Genomic DNA, 26,229 nt, shown 5'->3' with positions numbered 1-26,229 from the left:
TCTTTTCTCTACCAGCTGTGTTGTTTGACCTCGATTACTCACTATTGTATATCTTAACTTCCTATAATTACATTCTGCTCTTAACCTCCTACTCTCCCAAAGAAAGAAGAAGAATAGAGCGTTTTGAACTTTTGGCCTTGGATCCTTCATCTGTGTGTGTTTGTTTGTGGAACATAGAAGAAGAGATGTTCTTTGGCAGGTGGTAAATACAGTAACCTTGTATCCATTACACAGAGATAGATACAGCCCATAATAAGTTACAATGTAGAACAAAGCTGAACAAGTATAAGCCGATTAGAAATACCTTGAGTATGCATTGTGGGGGAGATAAGGCTTAACAGAAAGGGGTGGTGTTAGTTTGGAGTGTGATAGAGGAGAGGAAAAAAGAAAAAAGTAAAGCAGCTGAACGTGCATAACTCATTCATAGGAACTGTTTCATCCTTCCTTTTTCACAGAGACTATTGATGTCCTCACCTTTTTGACTTCCCTACACGACTTCTCTTTGATATCTCCTTTCAGATTTTGTGATTGGTTCAAATCTGCTGCCTGCTCATTACATGTATCAGCATAAAATTAAATTGACAGTGCATGTAACAGCCATACATAGGCATGACTGTGTTTAGCTAAAAGGAAGAATGTTTAAACACATGTACATGCTGTTGCAAGAATAACAGCATGTACATGTGTTGTACATGTACAGCATGTAATCACAGTAAATTATGATTACTTTATAAATGCATATGAAGAAGATGATATGCAACAGGTTCCAGGAAGTCCAGGGAATATATCATCCTGAGGCTTCGTGCACAATTGCCACCAGAGCAGATCTTGCACAACCCTGGCATGAGGTGAATGTAAATGCATCTTCAATGAAGGCAAGGTGAAGATCTTTGGAAAACTTCCTTGTAACTAGCAGCACAGCATAAATCTTACTCTTATCCAAGAGAATTGCCAAAGACAAATTGAAATTCAGCACAAATTAAATGGATATAAGGGGTGGGGGACATGAGCATCTGCTGAAAGAGAGTGGACTTATTTCCAATTCTGACTCTATCTCAGCCATGAGTAAAAAATGCAATCAAAGGGACTTACAAGAACAATTTCTCTCAATTTATTAATGATCTGTGTATTGCAGTTTGATTACACGTCAGAGGAAAGAAGGTTCAGCTAAGAGGCATCAAATTTTGGACTCAAATTCACGAAGAATCATAGGATTGTCCTAAAATAGCAGGTAGAAAACAGAATCTAACAAACTCCACACACTAAAAGAAGGTTAGTCAGCATCAATCAGGATTTGACACAGAAGTTGATTTCGAGCAGGTGAGGAGAACTGCATAAGTTTTTTAGAGAGATCAATACTGTAAAGTAAAAGGTTACCAAAGCCTTTATAAGTTGGAAAATGTTTGATGCAACATGTTGGTTTTGCTTTGGTCCAATCACTCAAGATGCCTCTTTCTAGCACCCTGTAAAATCTTAATAGAAACAGGTCAGTAGAGGCTGGAATTACCTTTGAGCATGCTGAGTTGTGATTAAGATGTGCAGCTGCTAGATCTATGCTGCATGTTGTTACTCTGAAGCCACAGAACTGAGTTAATTTTTGATTTATCATTAAGAACAATTTGGCATCAGTTAATCTTAAAATTGTCGTCATTTGTAGATAAAAGTTTATTAAAAAACATGTAAAAACTTCACAAAGTTGCTTTCTCCCTTTATTGTTCTTGCTTTTCTACTTGAAATTTAAATTAGCTTCTTTAATGAGAACCTAACACACTTGTTTAGTGAGTGGCATTGATTGCTTAGCAGCAATGCCCCATAAGTACCCTTTGCAAATGGAACAATAAAACTTTTTATTGTCCCCTAGGAACAATGAAGGAGCATATGTGGGAATGGCAGGGTATGAGGATCAATATCTTTAATTTAGCACCACGTTTTGTGTTTAATTATGAGCTATGCAAAACTTCATTTTAATCAGAATAATCTTTGAGTCTTAATGAGATTGGGGAAAAAATTAAAAAGAAGGCTCCAGATGTTATTGGAGGTTCACACCAATAATATTGTTGTGTTTCTAAGTTTAGTACTAAATATTGGTGAGAAGAGAATTTAGTGAATTTCAAGGGCTACCTTGTGATTAAAATAAGACATGAATTTATTCTCACATTGTTAATGTTTTGTATGTCTATGGCAGATTAATATTGTCAGAGCAGTGATGACCATAAGAAGAGTCACTACAAAAAGGATATGAAGTTTGTACTTTTTTGCATCACTGTATTTGATTACAGACCCTGAGATGGTGTATGACAAACATTGTCTTGGGAAAACAATAACCTTACATCTATGTTTACATTAAAACTACTTTTCACTTCATAAAGAAACAGCTATCTTTATAAAGAAAAAGGTTGGTTACATTAATATTCTTTGTGAAGAAAATATTATACAAAGCAATAGCCAAGGCCACAAGAACTGTGTTTTTATGCATGTCAGGAAACTGGTTTTCTAAAGAATCTGTCAATGTTTATGGGTTGCTACAGCTTGAAGAGATCTACAAATATATTTAAATAGGATGTCAAAAATAAAAAAAGAATCTTTCACATCAGCTTTTTCAGGACAAGATTCTTCAGCCAATGTCAAAAGTCAAAAAGTTCCAAAAATAACATCAGAAATGTGTTTTGAGTTTATGTATTTATTTTTCTATTTTTTTTTTTACCCAAAAAATAGACACAGGGTGTCGCAACCTCCTTATGGCCAAAAGCTTCCCATTGATTCGTCGCAGCTGTAGCTGATGGGTGAGTGGTGTAACCAACTTCCCTGATGTGGTGTTTTTATAAAGGGCCACACTATTACTGACGTTCCGGTAGTAGCATTGCCTGGGCGTGTGACTATTTAACGCTGCAGGTAGGCTTTACACATTTGTGTTTTTCATCAGATTGTATTGTATGTTTTTGTTTTTATATTGTTGTTTTTGTCTGGTAGGGTTGCAGCAGATTCTTTGAATTTGTTGCTGAGTGTTGATTTATGCAACAAAGGTATGGAGTGTTTTTAATTTGTTTTAAATTGATTCGGTTAAAGTGTTTTTTTTTATAAGCACTTAATAATTTCTGTATTTTGTTTTTACAGTTCTATCACTGCTTCCTGCTGTCCTTCAGAGTTTTATTTTCTTTTTTCTTGTTAGTCCACCCAGCTTTAGGATTGTTTGTCTCCCCCTTAATATTTGTGAAGGCAGACTAACAATTTTCCATTTATTTTGTGTTTGTATGTCCTGTATTTTGTCTTTGGGTCACTTCCCTGAATACACACATTCAATGTTGCTGTTAATCTTAAATATCTGAGAACCTTCATTGTCCAGAAGGTGGACATTGGGCCCCCCCAATTACCAAAATGTGGTCAAGAATGTATATTTTTTTCAAAACAGACACTTTGCAAAGAACATGAAAAATGCTTTATTGTAAGATAAGAAAAAATCATTTTAACTTGTCTTTTTCTTCCTAATTGTCCTGGCATCAGTGGGGAAGAAGAACATGAACATGAACACAAAAGTAGTTTATTTCAAGTTCCTTTGCCACAGACAGCATGAAAGTAGTTGATTTCTATCTATCTGCACCATCTTTTCTATAATAGTTAGGAGGTTTTTGTGCAAGTTTATCGATCACATGTAAGGTAAATATTTTGAGTCACAGAAGCAATTAGCAAGTCTGTCATAATTTACCTTAGCACAAGGAGCAACATATAATAATAATAATAATAATAATAATAATAATAATAATAATAATAATAATAATAATAATAATAATAATAAGTAGTAGTAGAATGTTACCACATATTTGATTCTTGGATTCTCCAGTAGAAATACTGCATTTAGTTAAAAAGTGAGACTGACATATATTTCCATTTTAATTCAAATTATTACATATAATAACATACAACAATAATTTAATACATTATTTTTGAGGTTTGTGTCACTGTTAGCTTTGATGAATATCATTTACAAACTGTTCCAAACAAGAAAATTAAAATCCAAAGTATGGAGCAAATAGTAAGGAAAAAAAAGAACATGTACATTATACAGAGCCGGGAATGAGAATGGGTTGGAATATAGTATGAATCATGCATTTATCCTGTATCAGGTAAGTATTAGTTAATTTTCTACTAATTTTCTATCTTATCCAGGGCCCAGGCAGGGCTGTCAGCTGGCCTGCGCGTGCTGGTGGAGGAGAATTGAATAATTACTGTGGGAATCTGCTGCTTATGTATATCAAACATGGTGAGGGGGCATTAGACAATACCATCACTAACAGTCTTCATCATGGCTGCTTCCATGTTTATACTTCTTGAAAAAATTTTTTCCCCAAATGTTTTTTTCTTCTCTATTAGTTAAAAATGATGAAAAGTTATTCTTATTTCGTTTTTCACATCAATAACAGTAGAGTGTCTATCAGTTTAAGAATATTAACAATACCACCCTTTGAATGAGATTCACGAAAAGACAGACAGACTGGCCCTCCCACTCAACAGGCCTGCCTGTAAACACACAAACACACACGCATACATACACACACTAGAGTAAAATGCTTTTGTTAGCGGCCTAATCCCATTTAGTGAAAGCCGTATGACACTACGAAGGACAGCCAAGGCGAGGTGGGAGTGTGTTAGTTTGCATGTTAAAAATAAGCAGGAATTAAAGCTGTGTGTATGTGTTTATGTGAAGTTCCTCAGTAAAATTCCCCATATGCTGAGGTCAGCCGCACTATCACTAGCTTTCCAGACACTTCTAGGAAGGCTATAATGTATGTGTGAGAAACAGAGAAACAGACAGAGGAGGGGTGAGATATTAGAGTGGATGATGGTGAAGAAAGGATCACTGGTTCCTTTTGCAGTGATTAGTATTCAGTCTACCTTTTACTGATTGGGGATCATATTTTGCACAGCTGTTTGAAGGTGTTGATAGATTTATTTGATGTCTTAATAACACTATGTTCAACATATTGGATAGATAGATGAATAATAACGTAGAATGGCCGGTTGATCTAGTTGCAGCATCAAATAAATTAGAACTGATTCATCTTCAATGTCTCCAAATTAGAAAATTTGTTGTGGATCAACACACACCTGTCCCTCATATATAATACACAGTTTACTTTCCAACTCCCTCTGCAGAGTATTTAATTATCTGTGAGCCAATTGATGTTCCACCATGGTATCAGAGTTGCTGACATATCACACTTCTCTAAATGATAGAATTCTCCATGGTTATGGTGAGGAATTGAATCTTAGTGGTCACCAGGGGAGCACCAACTAAACAGCCGCATCAGCACAAAACATTGTGTGAAAGATTTTTTTTCTTCACTGGGCTCCACAAAAGTACACTGAGAATAATGGTTTGTTTCTGAGTAAACCCAGACATTAAGGAAAATAGCTGTGCTTCCGTCAGTAGTTTTAAACAGAGATCAAACGCTGCGTGTCGGGAAGGAGGCGTCAAGTATCATCATTGAAAAAAGTTTCAAACATTCAAAAGGAATATTTATGCAGCAAAAAAGTAATTTAATTTAGTTTAGAAAACTGTCAAAAATAGTCTTAAATCTCTGAACACACTTTAACTGTGGATGTGAAGACAGGAGTTTCCCTTCCATAGAGTATGGGAGTTTGCTTTAGAGTTTAGCATTATAGTGAAAGTTGCAATTATCCATGTGGGAAACTAAAACAGTTAGGCTTCTTTTTTGAATTCAAACACCTCTGGTTGTGATCATGCTGGACAGGACACACGAAAAAAGAGAGAAACTAAACCAAAGAGAGGAAGAGACATATTTCGTGTATGACTTAAGAACACACCCAATGAGACCAAGTCCTCTCGACTATCCTGGTGTGAAAATGTCATTTTTATGTAAAATCCCACAGTTCGACGTTGGGTGGGGAGGGGAAAGAATATTCAAGAGAAACAGTCCACATATACATTTTAAGAGGAAATTCTTATTTTTCATTGGGTAGCTGACACAGTAATTTGGTCATAAAAAGTCCAGCAACCTATTACAAAGTGTTTCCCATATAGGGGAGAGTGTGGAAGTCTTTTACACAACAAAAAATATTGGTAGGTGATTTTACCTTGATATCAGTCATAATTCCTGCAGAACAAGATCTATAACTGTGACCACCACCTAATAAATGATGTTCTATACAATCAATCAGTTAATCAATCAATCAATCAATAAGTTAATCAATCCATTTTTATCCTTTGGACTGGTTCCTATCTGCAATGGTATACCCTGAACGAATCACCAGTTCATGTCAGGGCAACACAGGGACACACAGGACAAAAAAACCAACCACACACCCACACACACACGCCCACGCACACGCACACTCCTTCCTAAAGATAATTTTGAGAAACCAATTAAACTAATAGTTATGTTTTTGGACTGTTGGACAAAGCCGCAGTTAATTAAAAAATAGTGGAGATCTATGTTTAGTTTCATTAAATGTGTTTCTTGTTTTGTAATCTTAGTGTTTTATTGCATTCTGTGTTAGTCTGCAAAGCACCTCTGAGAACCCTCTATAAATACAATGTATAAAAACAATAACACTTAGTTCAAATGAGGCAAGGCTTCATTTTGACTGCTTCATTTTCATTCAGTTTTCTTAGAAACAGTTCAAGTCAGAGAACAGAGGCAGAAAGAAGCATAAAAAGAGGACACAGTGGCACCGTTCTTATGAGATAAAATCAGAAAACATAAAGGGAGAGGAGGGAAAAAAGCAAATGAGGGATTGAGAGAGCAGAGGGGTGGGTAAGAGAAAACGGCTTGGTGGTAATGTCCTTATGATGTAGTGCCTGTCAGAGCATTTGCTTCAGAGGCCAAATGATCCTGTAAGAACAGCACTCCTATTGATCCAGCTATCACACAGCACCACATACTAATGACTGGGTGTAAATGTGTATGTATGTGAGATAGAAGTAAAAAACATTAGGACCATAACATGGCAGTAGAAATCAAAAAACAAAGAAGTCAAAGCCAGCAGAGGATTTTGGGTGTGTGTGTGTGTGTATGGTCTAGCTGTGTAAATCTGGATATGACACTTCGTCAATACATCAAGAGCACAGTGATAGATATGGAGCCCAGTCTCAACCTGATCTATTTGATATTTGATCTCCATTCTCACCTTGACCACTTTCAGTGCTTTTGATGCGACACACACTCTCACACACATACAACAGCTCACTTTTCAGCGTGCATAAAGGAATACCACACACACCCCTGGTGGACTTGTTTAGATTGGAAATCCCTGAAATGTTACACACATTGAAGATGAACAGAGTGACTTAAAACCATACAAATTTAAAAACCTTCTATTTAGGAGTAATTTTAATCTAAGACTCAAACAGATTTTTTTAAACACAGATTTCAAATGGAAGCACATATAAGTGATATCAAAAACAAAAAATGCCTATGTCAGCAGAATGAATGTCCCATATAAAGTGACAATTGTATTAAGATCACTTTACACTTTCTTAGATAATGTGTAGCTTGGAAGTGTGAGGAAACACACACAAAAACCCCCAACAAATTAGTTTATATAGAGCCATCGGATGTCCTGTTTTTCACATAATAAAGTTTTATTGCTAAATAAGTTATTTTGTTTTTATTACTAAATAAGTAATTAACGTCAAACACACACACACCCACGCACGCACAGCTTGGCAAAAAAAAAAAAGAACCTGGCACACTACATATCTGCAGTTAACAACCTTTTATGCTTTTCTACAGTTATTAAGAAAACAACTTATATCTACATATTACTAAACATACAGAGCACCTGCATGTAAAGGTAGTTGCAATATCTATGTATCAATAATGCAGCAATGGTGTAAGAAAAATGTCCTCAAATAGATCCTGGTGAATGTGCATGTATAATTTCTCCATACTTACACATTCACGTTGGTTATTGCTGTGATTTGTCATATCCAGCAAATATCTGTGTTTGTTTCTCTCATGTTATATTTGTTTGCGTATGTATGCATGTATAGTAAGGCTATCAAGAATATACCATGGAGATATTTAGCGACTAGAACAGTAAGCACACAGGCACCCTGTTTGAGGTAGTTGATGTTCAGTTCAACTTATGCATAATTTATAAATTCATCATATAAACCTGCTATGCTAAATTCTTACACACACTCACATAGATGTGACCACAACACATGCCCATATTTATTTGCCATTGTTGTGAACAAATCTTTGGCCCTCGTACATTTCTTCATTTTATATACTAAATATGCATAGATCAGATTATCAAGTACATATGTGTCACACAAAGTTCACCTAAGTAAATTTAAAATTAAGTTTTCAAATGATGATTACCTATACACTAGTGAAAACAATTATTCAAACCAGCCTCGCCTTGAATGAAAAAGTAGGCATCCTGTTAAATCATGAATCAACAATTGCCAGACTCACCTCTAACTTGACCTTCACCCTACAGCCAGACATATAGAATCAGGAAGTTACATTCATAGAACAGAATGAAATAGACAGAATCTCAAAAAGTGACACATCATCTCATCATGATCTAGAGAAAATCAATAACAGATTAAAAACAAAGTCAATGACATCTATCAATCTGAGAACGCTTTCAGAGGAATATCTAAAGTATTGGACACCCCAGAGCCACAGCGGATAGGAGTTGTAGTCGAATTATATGAGAGAAGAGAGAGACGACTTATATAATGTTTGCCTTACAGATTAGTAACATCAGACAGAGCCAAAGCACACAGCCAAGATGGAGCTGGAGTGGCTTTGGGTTAAGTTTGTTCTCAAGAAGTGTAGAATGATATTTAACTTGAGAGAACAACTGTGGACCATCCTGCTGACGGCCATTCATGGACTCTGTCTATCATATCCAACAGAGTCTGAGAAGATAAAGTATATGTGTGAAAGCCTATAGAGAATCTCCTATAGGAGAAGAACTAATGCCAAAGCTGCCACAACAGTGTTCTACAAAATACATTTTACATTTACTGCTATAGGTAAAAATAAAATTCTACTGCAGTACTAAATTTTTTCTTTTCAGCTTCAGCATGACATGAAATACAACTTATATAAAGCAGGAGAGAGAGAAAATTCACCCCAGTGAAATAAATATTCATATAAGGAAAAAGAGGATATTCTTTGATAGAATTTTATCATTATTATACATGTATTTACATACACATTTTGAAACATGGCACTGAGTTGAAAATGATGCAACATCAGCTGAAATTCACTGAACCCAGAAGGAATGTTTTGTGGTTTGGTATCAATCTGCATCATCTTCTGATGTTGAAGTCCTTGCATATTTTCAGTCTTGTAGTTATGAACTGATTTCAGTGAAACACTGAAAATGTGAGAACCTGATTCTACAAAGATCTTTCAATCACTGCTTTTCTGATTTTCTGTGTAGTCTGCCTCTGGCATGAACCTGAATTTTTTGTGCAATAATAACACGAGACTGCTCAATAATTACATCTTAACATAAACACTGAGTATCTAGCAGCTACTGTATTATTTGCATGGTAATTATGATAACAAGAATACAAAGAATAGCAATAGCCATCAAAGAAAGAACCTGAAATAGATGTTTTCTAAATCAATGTCATTCCCACAGCTGAACCCCTCTCTGCCCCCTGCGCCCTCCAAAAGGCGACACTTTACACAAAGTCTGGTCTCAGCACTGAATGACGACTACAAGATGACTCCACGCCTAAAACGAGTTTAGGGCAGGGCCAAGGTGTACTGCTTGGTCTGGTGGGACAGGGAGAATTTGTTCATACTAACATTTTCACCTGATTTTGCCTCATAGATGAAATGACCAAATGAGGTGAAAGGTCAATCAGCACATTGAAACAATGCTATCTGCAGGATGTGGCATTGAATCTCTATGTGTCTGAAATATTTGTGAACACTCTTGTCACCATTCTTTGTTATAATGGGTTATGCATGTCTTGATTTTTTTTTTTTTTTTTAAATATGTTGTAATTAGGCCATATTTATGTAACGTAGTCTATGCAGTTTCCCACCGGCAACAATTCCTGCAGAGTATAAAACCTACATTTTTATGAACATAACCAACATAAAATGTAATAATTCATAAATATCATGTGTTACGGAGGTCCAAGGATTGAAATGCATGCACTCATTTTGCAGGAAATATTTGGGATCAAACTGAGCACATGAATGTTCCTCACATGTCTTTAGATTCGCTTATCACTAAACATACAGAGCACCTGCATATCCAGGCAGATGCAATATCTATGTATCAATAATGCAGCAATTAATAAGAAAAATGTCCTTTTCATCCAAGCAAAAATGATACAACTATGATGGTGAAAAGCTTTCTGTGTAGGTGTGTGTATGCGTGTGCGTGTGTAGGTGTGTGTGTGTCTGTATAAGAGTTGAGGTTATAGTGTTAAGCAGCTTAGAGATGCCAAATGGATTAAGGGTTTTGTTGACACATAGTAATCTGGTTAGCAAAGACAAAATAGAGTTCTTCCACTATCTGTCTGCCTCTATAGTTTTCTTGTTCTTATCCATCTCATCTTCAAAATCCAGAGAAGACAGTTTCCTTTCATTTACCTATTTTATTTTTCCTGTCTTTTCTAACAGTTCATTTGAACAGCCAGTAATATATATGTTGTATTTATAAAATAACAACTGCTTTATGCATTCTTGATTGCTTTATTGAACCGGATATGGGAAAAGTGACAAATACACCTACTGTATGTCAGTGAATACATCTGTGTCTTCTGTTTTTACACCGGTGAAGTTGAGATCATCAGTATCAAGTAACGGGGCAAGCGCCAGCTGAGCACCCATGGGTTCAGACACCATAAAAGCGTTAATCTGGCTGTGTGTTTGCGCGCATGTTTGCGTGTGTGTCCACTGGGGAGCCAGACAGACGTCTGCGGTCTAATATTTCCTCTCAGGAGAACAAACAACACAGAGAGGCTTCTCTCCTTTCCCATCCTATCTTTATTCTCAACTTTCTCCTTTCCTCTTTTATATTGTTACATCCCCCCCTTCTCTGATCTTTGTCTCTCCTCACTTCACCATCTCACTTTGGTTTGTTTATTCTCTTGCCGTCTTCTGAAGAACACCAATGAAATAACAAAGGGTTTGGCCTTGGCTTTTCTCAGTTATATAAGTTCAGCATCTTAAAGACGTCTGTTACCAAATCTAAGATCCACAATCAAAGGTGGTTTTGTTCCACAGAGGAGTCCTAACTTAGCAGTCGAGGATCTTAGCTCTTCTGTGTGTCTGCCTTACAAGCAACAGAGTAGTCCTTCATTAATGACAGGGTTGGTGTGTGTAAGCATGACCATGTGCTTCCTTTCAAGATCTTAAAAAAAAAAAGTAAAAAGAAAAAAAATCATTAAAAAATCAGTCAAAAAATCTGAGCCTAAGTTTGAAGTAGACGATGCTGCTGTAATTCAAGTTGACCTGGATAAGGTCAACTTGAATTGTCCTTTTTTTTAATGGTAAAGAACAATTAGGTCAAAGAAAAATCTATACTTTTAGTCAGCTTTACAAAGGCAGCATTGAAAGACATGCACACTGAAAACATAAAAAGATAAATGGTTTCCTTGACTGCTGTGGACTTCAGATACAACTGAATCCTTGAACAGTTTGTTCATCCTGTATGTCCAACCTGATCCTTTAAAACTACTGGTACCTCTAGTTTGATGTTCTGCCATTATTATTACGATCCTTTTCATAAAGCATAAGACCTGAGGTGATTGGAATGACTTTTGATGCTATAAAAATAAAGTTGGACTTTACTCTTTTTTTTTTTTGGAGCTGCCATTTGCAGAAATCTATCACTTAAGACTGGAGATGAAGAAGTTAATTTGTGAATTTCTGTATACAATATAGATAGGTATAAGTTAAATAAAATGGAACAAAAGGGAGAGAGTAAATGAAACGGAATGGTACAAAATTAAGTATCATATTAGAAAATGTTGGTCATTTTCTAATATCAAAATGACCAACATTATTACTGGAAAGTAACAATTAAAATGTAATTAGCATTTCATAAGAGAGTTTAGAGTCTTCAGGTAGAAGTCCACTGAAACAAAGAGAAGTTTTAAAGCCATTAGGTGTATTGCACTTTCAGGCATTTCTGCACTGATTGCATTTGATATCACATGACTCTATCTCTTACATACACCCTATAGTCAATGTTTCTGATGAAGTGGAGTCACACAAAATTGCATGACTGGGCGATATTCCTTTAGGCCAGCAACAGCTGTTAAAGATTTCTGAAAAAGTGTCCCAGAATAAATAAAAAGTGAACAGTCTCTTGCTTAAAAAAATCTTAAGTAAAGACTAGTATCATCTTAGATGCAAACCCTTATTAATCAAACTTAACTCCAGCACCAGCAGTATAGGATTTCTTTGTCTCCCCAACATTTTTGCCAGAGGCTGCCTTTATCGGTAATGACTGAAACAGCACTATATTCAGATACAAAGGTCTTTCTCTGGGAACAGTTAAATCCACAGATAGACCATTTTTTACATTTACTTCTTGCCTGAAATTTGTCCAGTTTTTCAACCACTCAGCAAATTAGACTACAAGTATCATTAATAAACATAAATTAAAATAATCTAAATTCTCAAGTTTTTACAATCTCTGTCTGTGTTGTCTCAGTATCTGATTCACAAAGCAATTGACATTGATGATAAGCCAGTGCAAACATGCCAATTAATTTCCATCGTTTGCTCATTCTTGCTTTATATTGCAGTTATTCTGGCATAGAATATATATGCTGCCACAAATGCAGCAGCAACAGAAATGGCAAACACATTAAAAGAACAAATTGCTGGTGTGCTGTGGTGGAACAGGGGCAAAGTACAACCCACATATTGAGGCCTTAGTCCTCATGACAGTGGTCGCAGGTTTGATTGCCGGCCTAGTGACATTTGCCACATGTCTTCCCTCTTTTCTGACAAACTACTTTCAAATGAAGGCCGCTAGAGCCAATAAATCCTTAAAAAGAGCAAAGTGCATGTTTAAGGAGAGGCTACCTCAAAAAAGAACTCAGTGAAGGTCAAGTGGAAGGTGCCAACATGTTTTCAAAGGGCATCAAAAAACTCTCCACTCTGGCTAATGCATATTAAAATCATTCAGTTTATATCAGTAGGGATGGACGCAGATTCTGGTTTGCATCAATTTCTGACTGGAACAGCTGAAGATCATTGATTACACTTTGAACACATTGTTCAACGTGTAATTAACTGCGGTTCTATTTGAGTCACCTCACCTCCGTACATATACCCACACACAAACTTACTTCTCGCTGTATTTCTAAATAAGGCGTGTGCAAACACACACATGCGCACAAACATAAACACAGCTGTGCTTTAAAAAGTCAATTAGCCTTGGAAAACTTGACGACTACTCATTTTTAGAGATACGAAGAGTTTTCTCCAGAGCACTGACATCCACGGCATCATGTCATTTAATAAAAACATGATCGAACTTAATATAAGTAAATGTAAGGACTCAGCAGTTTGTCTTGCTGTTAATTACAACGTCCCATCTTTTAATGAAAACGTGTATGTGCTGAGTTTAATGAAAACACACTGTATTTCATTATATGTGTGTGTCTGTGAGGGGGTAATGCATGAAACTCTTTACACATGCACACCTGTAAGAGAAAATTACCTTGAGAATAACTAATATGCATCTCATACACAGAAGCACATAAACACAGATGCACAAACGTCCCCTGTCCTCCGTGATCATTAAAATAAATAAACGTGTTCAGGCAGCAACCTTGTGGTCATTAATTAAATAATTAGCAGGGCATTTTGAGTTTTGTCCTCCTTACATGCCCCATGCACCATGCAAAACACACAGATTCAATGCAGTCTAGCAAGCGTACCTCTGACCGGTTAAAAAAAACTTTGTCTAAGAAAGGGCCTAGTCAAAGTTTAGAGTTATGTTTAAATGGAAGGTTCAGATGTTACCCTAACCATGCAATATTCCTGAAAATTCTTTAATGTGACTGGATTGAAACAATTCTGGAGAAGAGCGAGTAAAAGAAGAGTGTATCCCAGGTATCTCAAACATTGTCTGATATTAAAATGTATTTGATTATCTTAAATGTACAGGTGTAACAAAAAAATTTAACTCTACAGATTTCCTGAGCACCAAGTTATTCTAAAATATTCAAAGGGTTAAAAAAACCAAAAATGTTTTCTGACAGCTACATTTTCAGCCACTAAAGTCAAACCCATGTCCTACCATTGTCGCTGTCTGACTTGTTCTCATGTTCCGTGTCCGTAAGTGTCAGCACCGAGTTGGAGCGGCTGGACAGGCAGGAACTCCTCCCAGACGATTTACCCAGACCTCCTCGGCCCCACAGCCGCATGGCACGCTCCGGTGACATCACAGCCTGACTCTCTGAGTCCACGTCTTGTGCCGTGCCAACTGAAAAGCCGTGATGGGGAAGGCCAATGTCGGAGCAGAACGGGAGGCCTCGGCGAGGAGGGGGCTCACAAATCCCCAGCTGACGAAGACTGAAGTGTTGGCCTACAAAGCAAACAAAAGGATGGCAATTTATCATGTCAACTAAATTATTTACTATTTTCTTTTGAAGTTAATTTAAGAAATATATTTTAATTAAACTTCATATTTATTTGTAAAGTAGTACAGTTTTTCTGTTAATAGCTTTAATCAGAGTCAATAAATGCCACTCTTAAAAGATCAATAGATAACTTTGTACATCATTTTAGCCTCATTTGAATTGAAGTAGGAAGTTTGAATGTCTATTTGTTTAACTGCAGATATGGAAGTGAGTTTTATATTTCTTTACAACAAAGTGAATAAAAAGGGATTTCTTTTAGCTTTGATATAAAAGAACCAGAAAGCAAGGACCGCCTGTCTGAACTTTATTTGTGAGATAACCAGCTGGATTAATACATTTTCACAGGTTTAAAATGATTTCCTTGAATGCTGTAATTAAACAATTTTTTGAAAATTAAATGTCATATCCTGAACATGTACAGTGTAATTTTAGGTGTTTATCTCTAAAGATGTTCTATATTCTGTGGTTTTAATCTAATGTTTGTGTGTAGTAGACTTACCATGTCTGGTATAATTATCCTGTTCACGGTGAACCATCTCCTTGTGCCCCTTGGTGGTACCGTACAGTAACCTGTGAAAAGCAAAGAGCAAAGTGTTTCCTGGTTTATTTTAGATCTGTACTGGTGAAGAGAAAACACTAACAGGTAAGCTCTGTTATTTTTTTATTTTTTTTTATCTTCACATTTTATATTGTGCTGATACCGGTTTTTAAGAATTTCACAAAAAAATAAACATGACCACAATGAGAAAGACTCCCTATCTGTGTTAGAATTTTTGACAAAATGTAAATTTCTAAAGCGATAAGCCCTGACCTGGTTTGGTCTTGGTGCTGGTCGAAGGCTCGGAGCGTTTCACTAGATGAGTAAGACTTCTGGGTGGGGACCCGGAGACCCTGCGAGCTGATTGCACAGTCCTCACTGTCCCCTGAAGACCCTAACACACATTTTCAAACACAAATAGAGACAGCTTGTGAGCCTGAATGTGAGTCTTTTAAAGAAGCAGGGAACTCCTTGAATTCCTTAGAATAACAAGAGCTAAGCTGTGAAAAACAAATTTGTTAAAATGGAATGGCAGAACAGAAATAAACACACTCGCATCGTAAACATTGAAGTAGAATCCACCATGACTCATATTGTATGGGATGCTTGTGTAATTTACCACTGCGGCTCCATTCAGACCTGTACTTAGAGCACGCAGGTGTAAATGCAACCAGGGTGACACACATTTGCCCAAATTTAGTCACAGTCTGAATGCAAATCTGCCAAAATGAAAGACCACCTACTGACCTGATGATAATCCATGCAAGCTGCGGAGTTACGCCCTGCACTTTTTTTCTTTTTCTTTTTTTTTTTTTTGCTCGCTCAAGAAAGAAATCTCTCTTGAACGCATTGTTAAAAATCCGGCACAGCTGTCAGCTCGCTTAAAAGGATGCAGCAGCTGTCTGTGGGAATATTCTGAAGATACGAGTTTTCCGTTTGTATAATGGAAGCTCACAAATCATGCCTAAATCTAATTAAATATGAATTCCTGCTCAGAACACAGAAAGTCTAAGTGGTGAGCTTCCCTTATACAAATGGAATAAACTTTGCATTATTTTTATAAAAAAATACTCTCAGTTGAAAAGTTGGGTGAAAGGAAGTAAAGCCCTAAATGGATGATTCCCAGGGCTAAATTGCTTTCTTAACTGCTGATGGAGATGTACCTTTTTCAGAAATATTAATCCTGTAAAGCCTCATTAAAACCTTTGTGTTGAACTTCTTCAGACCTACATTTATCTGTGCAATTGTTGTTTAGTTTAAACGTCTTTATTTTATCGTTATACATTCTTAAGATGCATAATCTCTGTTGGATTTGCTCTGTAAGCTGTTTGTTCCAGGTGGGTGTGTTTCTTCAGTTTTTTGGATGTTATTCTATGCAGCTCATGTTTCACACATACAGAGCAACCTTTATGATGAAGTGTAAGGTTTACTGTTATCTTACTAATAAGAAGTTACCGTTTTCATTATCATGTTGTGGAAGTAACAAACTGCTATCAACAAGACTCTGAAGTGTTATTATTTGCCAACATGATTATTTTTTCCAAGCAGTAGGATGTTACTGAGACATACAGAAGTAACAAAAAAAGACTTTGTCTGGTCCTGCCATCACAGCTTTATTTGGAAATGATTTACAAGCAGAAACTGTGGCCGCAGGTGAGCTAAACCTTTGTTGTTAGAACATGTACAAACTCCTTCACACTAATTCAAAGAGGAAGGTAAAAAAGTTAGAGATCAGCACAAACGAATACATGCACACACCTGAATCCTCTCGTTAATCACAGAGGCTGTTTACAAGTGTGTTCAAGTAAACATACAAAAGTATGAAAAGCCTAAAATGTTTAACTGTTACCACATAGACACAAATTTAATAGATAGTAAAAAAAATGTTATTCAATGGCCTGAAATCAGAGCTGGTGATTGGACAGCTAATCCCAAAAGATATACATGATTAAATGAGAAAGGAGTGAAACTCAATCTACAAAGTCTGGATTTCTGCTATTTTGTCTTGTTTTTCTCTGTTTATCAATCATTTGTATGAACAGTATCTATGCCATCCATCCATCCATCCATCCATCCATCCATCCATCCATCCATCCATCCATCCATCCATCCATCCATCCATCCATCCATCCATCCATCCATCCATCCATCCATCCATCCATTTCTGTACACTCTTGTCCCTAGTGGGGTCAGGAGGGGTGCCCATTTCCAGCAAATGTTTCAGCGGGGTTCCCCCTGGACCCAGTCTGTCGCACTGCACAGTAACTATGCATTTAAAAAAACAAATTAGAGGAGTTCTGTAGTTGTTGGAAACATATCACTGGAAGAGGTTCCACAGGTGTCTTGATAGTTCAGAAAATGCTTCAAAATGAGACGATAATGGTTAAAGGAGCTGAAATAAAACACATTTGAAGAATATATAACTCCATCAGAAGTTCATGGTACTTTTTTTTAAGAATCTGCAGGTCAGCTCTAACCTCTAACCAATAATCTACATCTCATCGGGATCAGCTCTAAACATGGAGGTTGCTCTGTGGACTCCTTCTCACCAGCAAGAAAGCCTCTGACTTTTCCTCCACTTCTTCTTGCAACTCAGTTTTTTAAAAGCAGAATGCATTTCTTTACACTTTCACTTTCAGACAACCTTCCTTACTATCTGCTGCTGCAATTTAGTGTATCATTTAGTCTGATGAAAGTACCACAAAATATTCTGTGGCATTTATCTGTCGCATTTGTTCAAATGTTATCCTTCAGTGTAGCAGATTTGGATTCAAACTGACATTTAAAAGAGCTGCAATAAATTCTGCTAACCAGACCCTCCTTGGATAAATCTGTGAGGCCCTCAGCCAAAAGAAAAAGTTAAATAGTCCTTGATAAGTGACTTTTTAACCTTATTTAGGTTCAAGAAAGCATCAAGAGAGGCCATTGTCCTGCTCAAGGACGCTTCGTGGTATAGAGGACTTGCTAATGTTCTAACTGGAGGACAACCACTTTATCATCTGAGCTTTGACCATCTGCTTAGGGCAAACTATATGTAGTGCATACAAAGGTGGTTAGCTTGAATGCACAGTGATGTGAAAAATATCTGCTCTCTCAAAATTATTTCCTGCCACTGCTTTTTTTTTTTTTTTTCAGATCAACAAAAAAAATGTAATAGCAGAAAAAGAAATAATGGGAAAATACAATCCCAATTTTTATTAACATTACCTATACAAAGTGCTCACACCCCTGGGTGTTTTACCATTGTTATTGATTTTACAAATCAATCATGAGCAACAAATTTGGCTTCTTTGACACTAAAACATACAAAAAAAAAACTTTTATGTCAAAGTCAAAACTGATTTTTTCAGAAATAGTGAAAATACAATAAATATCTGTAACATAAAACAAATAACTGCAAAGAGAAAATTAGCTTTCCCCTTGACTTAAGTGGTTTTTTTGGGTTTTTTTTTTCATAGTTTTGTTCTTTGTTAAAAAAAAAAAGCCAAATTCTGTTGATCATGATTGATTTGGAAAAACCAATAAATACAGGAAGAAATATTCTATGTGAAAATGTAATTGCCACTCCCCAGTCCACCCTAGTTAAAGCACAAAATTGCTGTGATCTTCCACATTTTTACTGCAGTTTCCCTTCCAGGCCTGATTTTTATCAGAAATCCTTGAAATAGAGCCTGTTTTTGCAATGTGGAGTACGCTTAGAGAGCAGCACACAGCACATTCTTAAAATCACACACTAAGCATGTCCATAAACACACATATTTCAATTTTGTGAAAGTACATCTGTGAATATAACTGAGGCTTTAATTAAAATGGTGTATAATTACAAAATAAATCTGAATTTTATTAGAAAGTTTGTTTATTTCTGTAACTGCTTTCACAAAGTGAAACACATTATATTGATTAGCACAGGAATGGATGTTTTGAAGTCTTTATTTCTACTAATAATGATAATAATTTGTGGCCTACAGTTAATAAAAAAAAATAAAAATTAAATCAGAATGTTACATTCGGCCAATTAAAAAAAACATTAATACATAATCATGAGCTTAATAACAAATGTGTTGAAGACCTACTTAAAGGTTGTTATTTTTTTTTATTCTGACAAATGAGTCTCATCAAAACCCCTTTTCTAATTAAGCAAATGTTACCAGATTTAAATCCAAAATTTATAGCCACTAAGAGGAAGCTATTTCTTCCTATTTTTATTGCTCCCAGATATTATAGCCTTCAAATGCAAAGTTTTAAACTTTCAGCAAAAAATGAACAGCCCTAATCTTTAACAGTAATAGCCATAAATGAATAATTCCCAGGTTCAATTAAATCTGAGCTTTATTTTAATATAGTCATCCTATGAATGCTAATTAATCCAAATGGCTGTGAAAAGTCCAAAATTCATAAACTGTATGAAAAGGTTAGGTCTGTGGGGGCAAACAATAATTCTGACTACTCATTATTAGAAAAATTCCTAATGGCCTATTTATACAGCACCAATAACAGAGAATTGAGCACAAGTTGAAAATGAACTGAGTGCATGAAAAACAAATATTAATGACGGATGAGGGCAAATGTTGAGGCTGCAAGTTTACCACCTGCTCATAAAAATATTTACTTTGCTGTTCAGAGGACATCTTGTTTACGGGCTAGAAGTGAGAGAAAAAGTTGACCTTGCAAACTGCATAAAACATAACCTTGTTAACCTTGTTGTCTTGGTTTTTGACATTAAATCATGCTAAATGTTTCCTGTTTTATGTATTCATGTATACATGCATGCATGAATTCATGAGTGTATGACTCTATGACTGCTGTAATTGGGTTGTCCTACCGGTGTATTGTCCCTCCTTGTCTTTTCGGCTCTTGGTTAGGGAGCAGTATGGACGTCGCTCTTTCACTTCCATAATGATTCTGCTCGTGCCGCTGAAAAACATATAGGCATGCTGTTGTATAACTGCGCAAAGACAGACAAAGAGACAAAGAGAAAAAAACAAAGATAAGTTGCAGAGTGAAGCAAATGCAGAGACAGGATATTGATAATCACCGATCAACACAAGGAGTAAATAAAAACGCAGTGATAAAGGCTTTAAAAAAGAAATTATTTTGAAACTTTTTTTTTTACACAAAAATGATGGAAACCAACTTCTCTAAAACAGGATGGTATTGCCATGTAAGAACAAAGTAACATGTAAGAGCAAGGAATGACTGCTAGTTGCTCCGATGTAATTAGAAAACAGTTTGCTTGCCCTTATAAATAAAACACAATTTTACATTCATATGTCAAAGGGGTCTGTGGCCTCTATTGCCAACACACAAAAGAAGATGGAGGGAACTATCATATCACTATGGCAACAACAGAGATTATTTGTTAGCAAAAAGTTTCCCAGCTAAGACAATGGATTGCTTATTACCTTGTTTACCTTTCACATGCCTTCTATCAGGGTAAAAATTCACAGACAACTATGAATTGTTATACAAACAACTATATGTCGATGCATGATGAAGCAGGAACTTTTTTTTCTTTGTGTCTGAGCCAAATGATCCATAGGTTGTATATTAGTATCTTCATTTGTCTTCCAACCACCACATTAACTTGAAGGGACTTTTCAGGCAAAACAACAGGTTGAGTAACCTAACTGTGAATGGACGTATAGAGTTGAAGGCTGGATAGACGGGGTCCTCTGAATAACAGTTAACAGCTACAATACTGAAATTCAGCCACACTGGAACTTATAATATTGAGTAAACAGGCATAGAGAAGCACTAGTTTCAGTATACAGACTAGCTGTATTTTATACAACCATTGTAAAAAAATACAGTCTATTCTGGTGATAAAGGAAAGTGCTGATGCACACCCATGTGTGTTACATGGTTTCGGGTAACAATGCTGGTACAGCATAGCCTTCAAAGGACTAATGAAATAAAAGTCCTAAATAACTTTCTCCTCTGCCATGGTTAATGTGTGAATGTGTTATTTGGGTTGCCTAAGGCTGCTGTGATTAAGTGGAGGCAGTGTGCAGAAAGTCAGAGGTTAAACCTCCAAGTCCAAATGTGTCCCTGGGTAGGACACTGCCCTCACTATTGCCCTTACATGATCTTATTGGTGTGTGACTGCAAGAATTTTATTGTTTTATTCCTTTGCTTGAGTCTTTTTGAAAGTGAATCATATTAAAAAAATGACCTACAAGAGTGTGGATAATATGCATATGTTATCTTTCCTTTTGATTTTTTTATGAGTAACATTATAAAAATGTTACTCATTTTTATAATGAGTAACATTATAAAAATGTTACTCATTTATCAGTAAAGGTAGCATGTATCAGTCCCTGAGACAATCTGTTATACATGCATTACACCACAGCAAATTTATCTGCCTAACACATGTCAGCAACAAGGCAATTCAAAATGCTTTATGTGATGAAATGTAAGCCTTGCTCCATGATTGCAACACTTTTCTCAGAATACAATAATGAGGCCTTCATACAAAATTTATGAAGTAAAAGTAATGGGTATCTGTGCACCAATTATATAACCATTGACAAAACAATCAAGGGCATTATCAAATTAAGCAAGTTGCCTTTGACATAATGGTCCCAGAAAAGGTGAACTTTTCAAATCTTGCACGGTTCTTTAGACTTTGCAACAGAATATGTTTGTTTTCCTGCGCAGATTCAAAGCTCAAAACCTTTAGTCGGTTTGTATGTCAGAGTGGCTGTGTTAAATATCTTTTTTTTTTTTATTGCAGCTGATAAACCTAGATGGTGGAATTATTTATATAACAAGCTGCAGCTTTTTGTACCCATTTTAAATGAATGTGATGCTTCACTTAATGATGTGATTCTGACTAGAAAAACTCATTTAAACTCTTATAAAAAAATTATTATTGCCATGACAACTTTCAGTATTAATGTGATGTTGTTTGCTGGGTGGTTTGATGTCACTGACATGAAGTCTTCTGAGTAAAAAGGTGTTTGATTGCTGACAACCTCAAGACAAGTCAGTCCTAGATCATGATTCCAACAGGACACGTGCCATCTATGGGCTATTTATTTTCAGTTGGCCCCATAAGATTGTTTGGAAGCAGGATATTAGTACATGATGCTTACATAAAGCTGAGACAGAGGATGTTAGCAATGTCTTCAGTAGTGGCCAGACAGCTTAATAAAACAATCATCCTAATCTGAGACAATGATCCTTAAATCCTCTACCTTCTGGACCTGTGTATGTGTTGGGCTATTAAGGTCTTTAAGTATGTTCACTAGTGTATTTGGTTAATAATGCATGCTAATCTCTGTACTGCTAGATTTGTGCATCTTACTATTTTATTTAGTCAGATAAAAACCTTGGTCAAATCTACAAGTTTTGTAAATCCAGGAATGGACATTTTTGCCCGTTCTCCTTTGTAAAACAGCACAATTTGCATCTGCGAACACCAAATTTAAACAATTATGATAGATTCACAATTTGTTTTAAGTATGAACTTTGAGCATTTATAACACATGCTTAGATCTGAGCGATTTCATTGTAGCTCCAGCTGACATTAGAGTTACTGTTCTGCTGGAAGGTGTTTCAAGTCTTTTGCCTGTTGAAGAAAGTAATTCCCACAGCATAATGCTACAATCACTTTCCATCACTGTGGAGATGAGCTGTCTGCTGTGTTCCTTTGCCTTCATGATGCTGTCCTCAGTAATGCTCTCTAACGAACCTCTGAGGCCTTAACAGGACAGCTGAATGTTGTATTTTTAATTACATCACACTCAGCTGGATTCCATTTACTAATTACAACTTTATGTTGTGGTATTTATAAAAAAGCATAAATTTCAAAAGCATACACTAACTTTTGTCAAGCTATCAAATAAAATCCTAATAAAAATACACACCGGTTTCCAGGTTTGATGTCTACATGCAATGGCTCCAGGGCCAGAGGTATTTTTCAATGTACTGTAATGCCAACAAAGGCATATGGGATTAGAGTTCTTCCGACGTACTGGTGACCCTAATAATTAATTTAGCACACTTACACATTTCCAATCAGGGTAAGGGCATCTCTCTGGGAATACATGGATGTTTAATCCTAAATGTCAGCATCTCCATTTCACCTGACCTACATGCCCTTGGAGTCTAGGAGGAGTAGGGAGTAGACAGAGGAGACACAAAGGTAACGTAATATCAAGCAGTGAGTTAAAACACTTTTGCCACAGAAAGTCTACAGTGTCAAAAGCTAACGAGTCTTATGATATTCATGTATTAGCTGCTGATCTACATAGGACTGGATAATAACAGTTTGTTGTGCTGTGAGTAAATGGTAGGAGTCCACTGAATGATTCAGAAGACCTGGAGAACATAAGCTGCTGTATATAGCTATTTTTTTTAAGAACTATTTAAAATTTAGCCTAATAAAAAGGGAATATAATTTAATAATTGTAACATCATATTTATAATGTCAAATAGTTTCTTGGCAACTTCATAGACTACTGATACTGTTGTATCTGCTGCAGATACAACAGTGCAGGATTGTTAATGAAATGTTTTAATATTTACATTCCTTCCAAAACAGTTGGCAATTCTGAAGATTGTTGCACCACTTTCTGTCTTTCTATCAAGATGTTCCCTGTTGCCAATTTAAAAGACTGGGAAGTGAATATGAATTTCATCACCTTATTAAAACACAGATTAAGAGCTGGGCGATGTAACTAAAACAGCCAAAATATCTCATTGTTTTTAGTCTCATTATTTCTTTGTAGTATTTGTAAGAGAGACATGAGACATATTCAGCTCAGAGCTGCCTCTTCACAAATATAGTTTTTTATTTTGTGTGCAGAAATACATTTTCTTTTGTGGCATACAATTAAAGTAACACTTTTGGAGCAAATATATATTTTAGGTAAAATGAGCGTTTGAAATTAATTACTGATGGATTATTGTTATATTGTTAACAATAATAAAAAACTAAGAGATGCATTGGAATATTATTGTCTAGCCACCCCACTTGAGTTTATTCGTTTTGCAGTTGATGTGTTGCTTTTACGCATTTTTCATGCTCCTCTAATCTTTTTTCTCCATTTAAATTATTTATATCTGCAGGTCAAGTACAGAAGGAATCTGTAAGAAGGCAAAGTGAATGCTGTATATCTAGATGCAAATGTAGCACAGCTGAAGTAGGATAACACATACACGAAGCCAAGACTGTTTGGGAAACAAAGTGATGTTCCTTCTATATTCAAATGTCTTTCTTTCTAATGCTGAGAGATTTCCAAGTTTCACTGATGCAGCTGCTCTGACTGACTTAATGTTGCTTGATGATCTTTTGCCTGAAGTCATCTATGCCGGAGCTTCTATGTCGTACAGATTATGCTCACAGTGCTCAATGTTCTGACAGTAGCTGCAACTCTGCAGACAGACAGGTATTAAAAATGTGAACTGTAACTGCTAAAGGGGAGGTAAGAGCAGAATGTTTTCTTTGTTGTTTAATACGAGGCACATTTGCTGAAAATGCTTTTTATTTATTTTTTTTTTTTACATGTTAAACATATTACTTTTGCTAAGTGCCAGAATTTTAAAAAGAAAATATTACATCTTAGACAAGATGTCCGGAGGGCAGATATTGTACATTCCTATGTATGCAAACGTGACAGACAAGAAATGTGTGTTAAAATGTGTAACTTTGACTGTTGTAGTGAGTATTTCAGTCTGTTTTTGAATGAATAATCCATTGGAAGGATTCTGTGTTTTCAGGAAATTCAGCTACACATGAGAGCTGGAGCTTGTATGGGACTGATAGTCCAAAATAACAAATCAGTCTTGTTACTTCATTGATCAACCTCAGACTGTAATCACCATAAAATAAAAAGGTAAGAAAGGATCCAGGAACAGGTGGGATTGTCAAACGAGTGTGACATAATGACACAAAGATGGACAGCAGCAGAAACAGCAGCAGGATGAGTCTGCAGGTACAAATAGAACAGAGACAAAAGGTGAGTCTCTAGTGTCCATCTGTGCATGGATAAATATGAGGAAATAAGTTACCTGAGCAAGGGTAATTTTTTTTAATTAATGTATTTTTATTAAGAATAAATAAATCAGTTTAAGACTTAGCATTATGCAAAACATGCAAGCTGGTATCAGTGTAAAGCTCTGCAGATCTGCAGAAATAAATTAGAGACTCAAAGAGTTAAAGCTCCCACATCATCAGAAGTGCTGAAATCGCCTCTAATTGACGTAGACGTGTGACAAAAATTGCCTCATTTTGTTCGCAGAGAGGCATCTGGCTCGGCATCTCGACACCAGGCCCTGGTCAAACTATTTCGATAGAGCTCTGTGTGAAGTGCTGAGTGATTGGTCAGAAGTTTGCTGCCCTGTTTTGTGCAGAAATGAGCTCAGACAGCAATGTTGAGAAATAATGTACATTTATAGTAATGTACATTGGCTTATTATTATAGCCAATTAAATGCTACAACTGTCAAACGACTAAAACCTCCTGGATGGAAACTGCAAGATTGTTGCCCACGAAGTTGCTTTGTCTTTGACTGTTTTGAAATAGAGGATGCACAGAGGGAAGGAAAATCATCAAATATGTTCAAAAATACTTTAGACTTTATGAAACATTCATCTACATGTTTGCATTGAGCAGGATACAAACAGCTACATTTCCTGCTAAATCATTCCCATATGTTTTATATGCATGTAAGATATATTTTTGCTTTCAACATAAATTATGTAGTGTTCTTTCTTTACAGTCAGACACAACTAACTAACGGAGACTTTGGGTCTGGGTTTGGACTGCTGAACTTTGACATTTCTGGAAGAAAACCACCTGAGGAACAGAGTGGGGCAGAGAACAGCGGTTGTTGAAGTTGTTTTGAAAGGAAAATCTGGGAACACTTCAGCTAGTATGACTTTTCAGGTTAGCAAGAGCTGAATAAGAATAACATATTAGAGGCCGGCCTTGCATAGCCAAAATAAGAAGCTCATATGTGAAGCCATACATGCCATTACTGATTCCATCTGGGCTGAAATGGAGTTCTGTGTAATGAGACATTCGGAGCATTTCTATCATTCCAGTCATTAGCAGGTGAATTGTAATCAAATCATG

The 26,229-nt window shown here is 36.1% G+C and overlaps 1 protein-coding gene across 10 annotated transcripts in view; it reads right to left on the bottom strand.

Moving 5' to 3' along the window:
• Positions 1 to 26,229, bottom strand: part of LOC122829151 (teneurin-3-like) — a 314,256-nt gene that overhangs the window by 213,527 nt on the left and 74,500 nt on the right. For all 10 annotated transcript variants that reach the window (XM_044113478.1, XM_044113472.1, XM_044113474.1 and 7 more), the window contains 4 exons: positions 19,969 to 20,091; positions 15,420 to 15,540; positions 15,108 to 15,178; positions 14,266 to 14,553 (listed from right to left, as the gene is read on the bottom strand). In XM_044113478.1, the coding sequence (XP_043969413.1) occupies positions 14,266 to 14,553; positions 15,108 to 15,178; positions 15,420 to 15,540; positions 19,969 to 20,071 (583 nt within the window). In that variant the 5' untranslated portion in view covers positions 20,072 to 20,091. The remainder of the gene's footprint in view (positions 1 to 14,265; positions 14,554 to 15,107; positions 15,179 to 15,419; positions 15,541 to 19,968; positions 20,092 to 26,229) is intronic.

This window comes from Gambusia affinis, linkage group LG04 (genome assembly GCF_019740435.1).
Source record: "Gambusia affinis linkage group LG04, SWU_Gaff_1.0, whole genome shotgun sequence".
NCBI classification, from domain to species: Eukaryota; Metazoa; Chordata; class Actinopteri; order Cyprinodontiformes; family Poeciliidae; genus Gambusia; species Gambusia affinis.
Note: the sequence above shows the minus strand (reverse complement) of the source record. Positions and strands in the feature narration are given on the sequence as shown.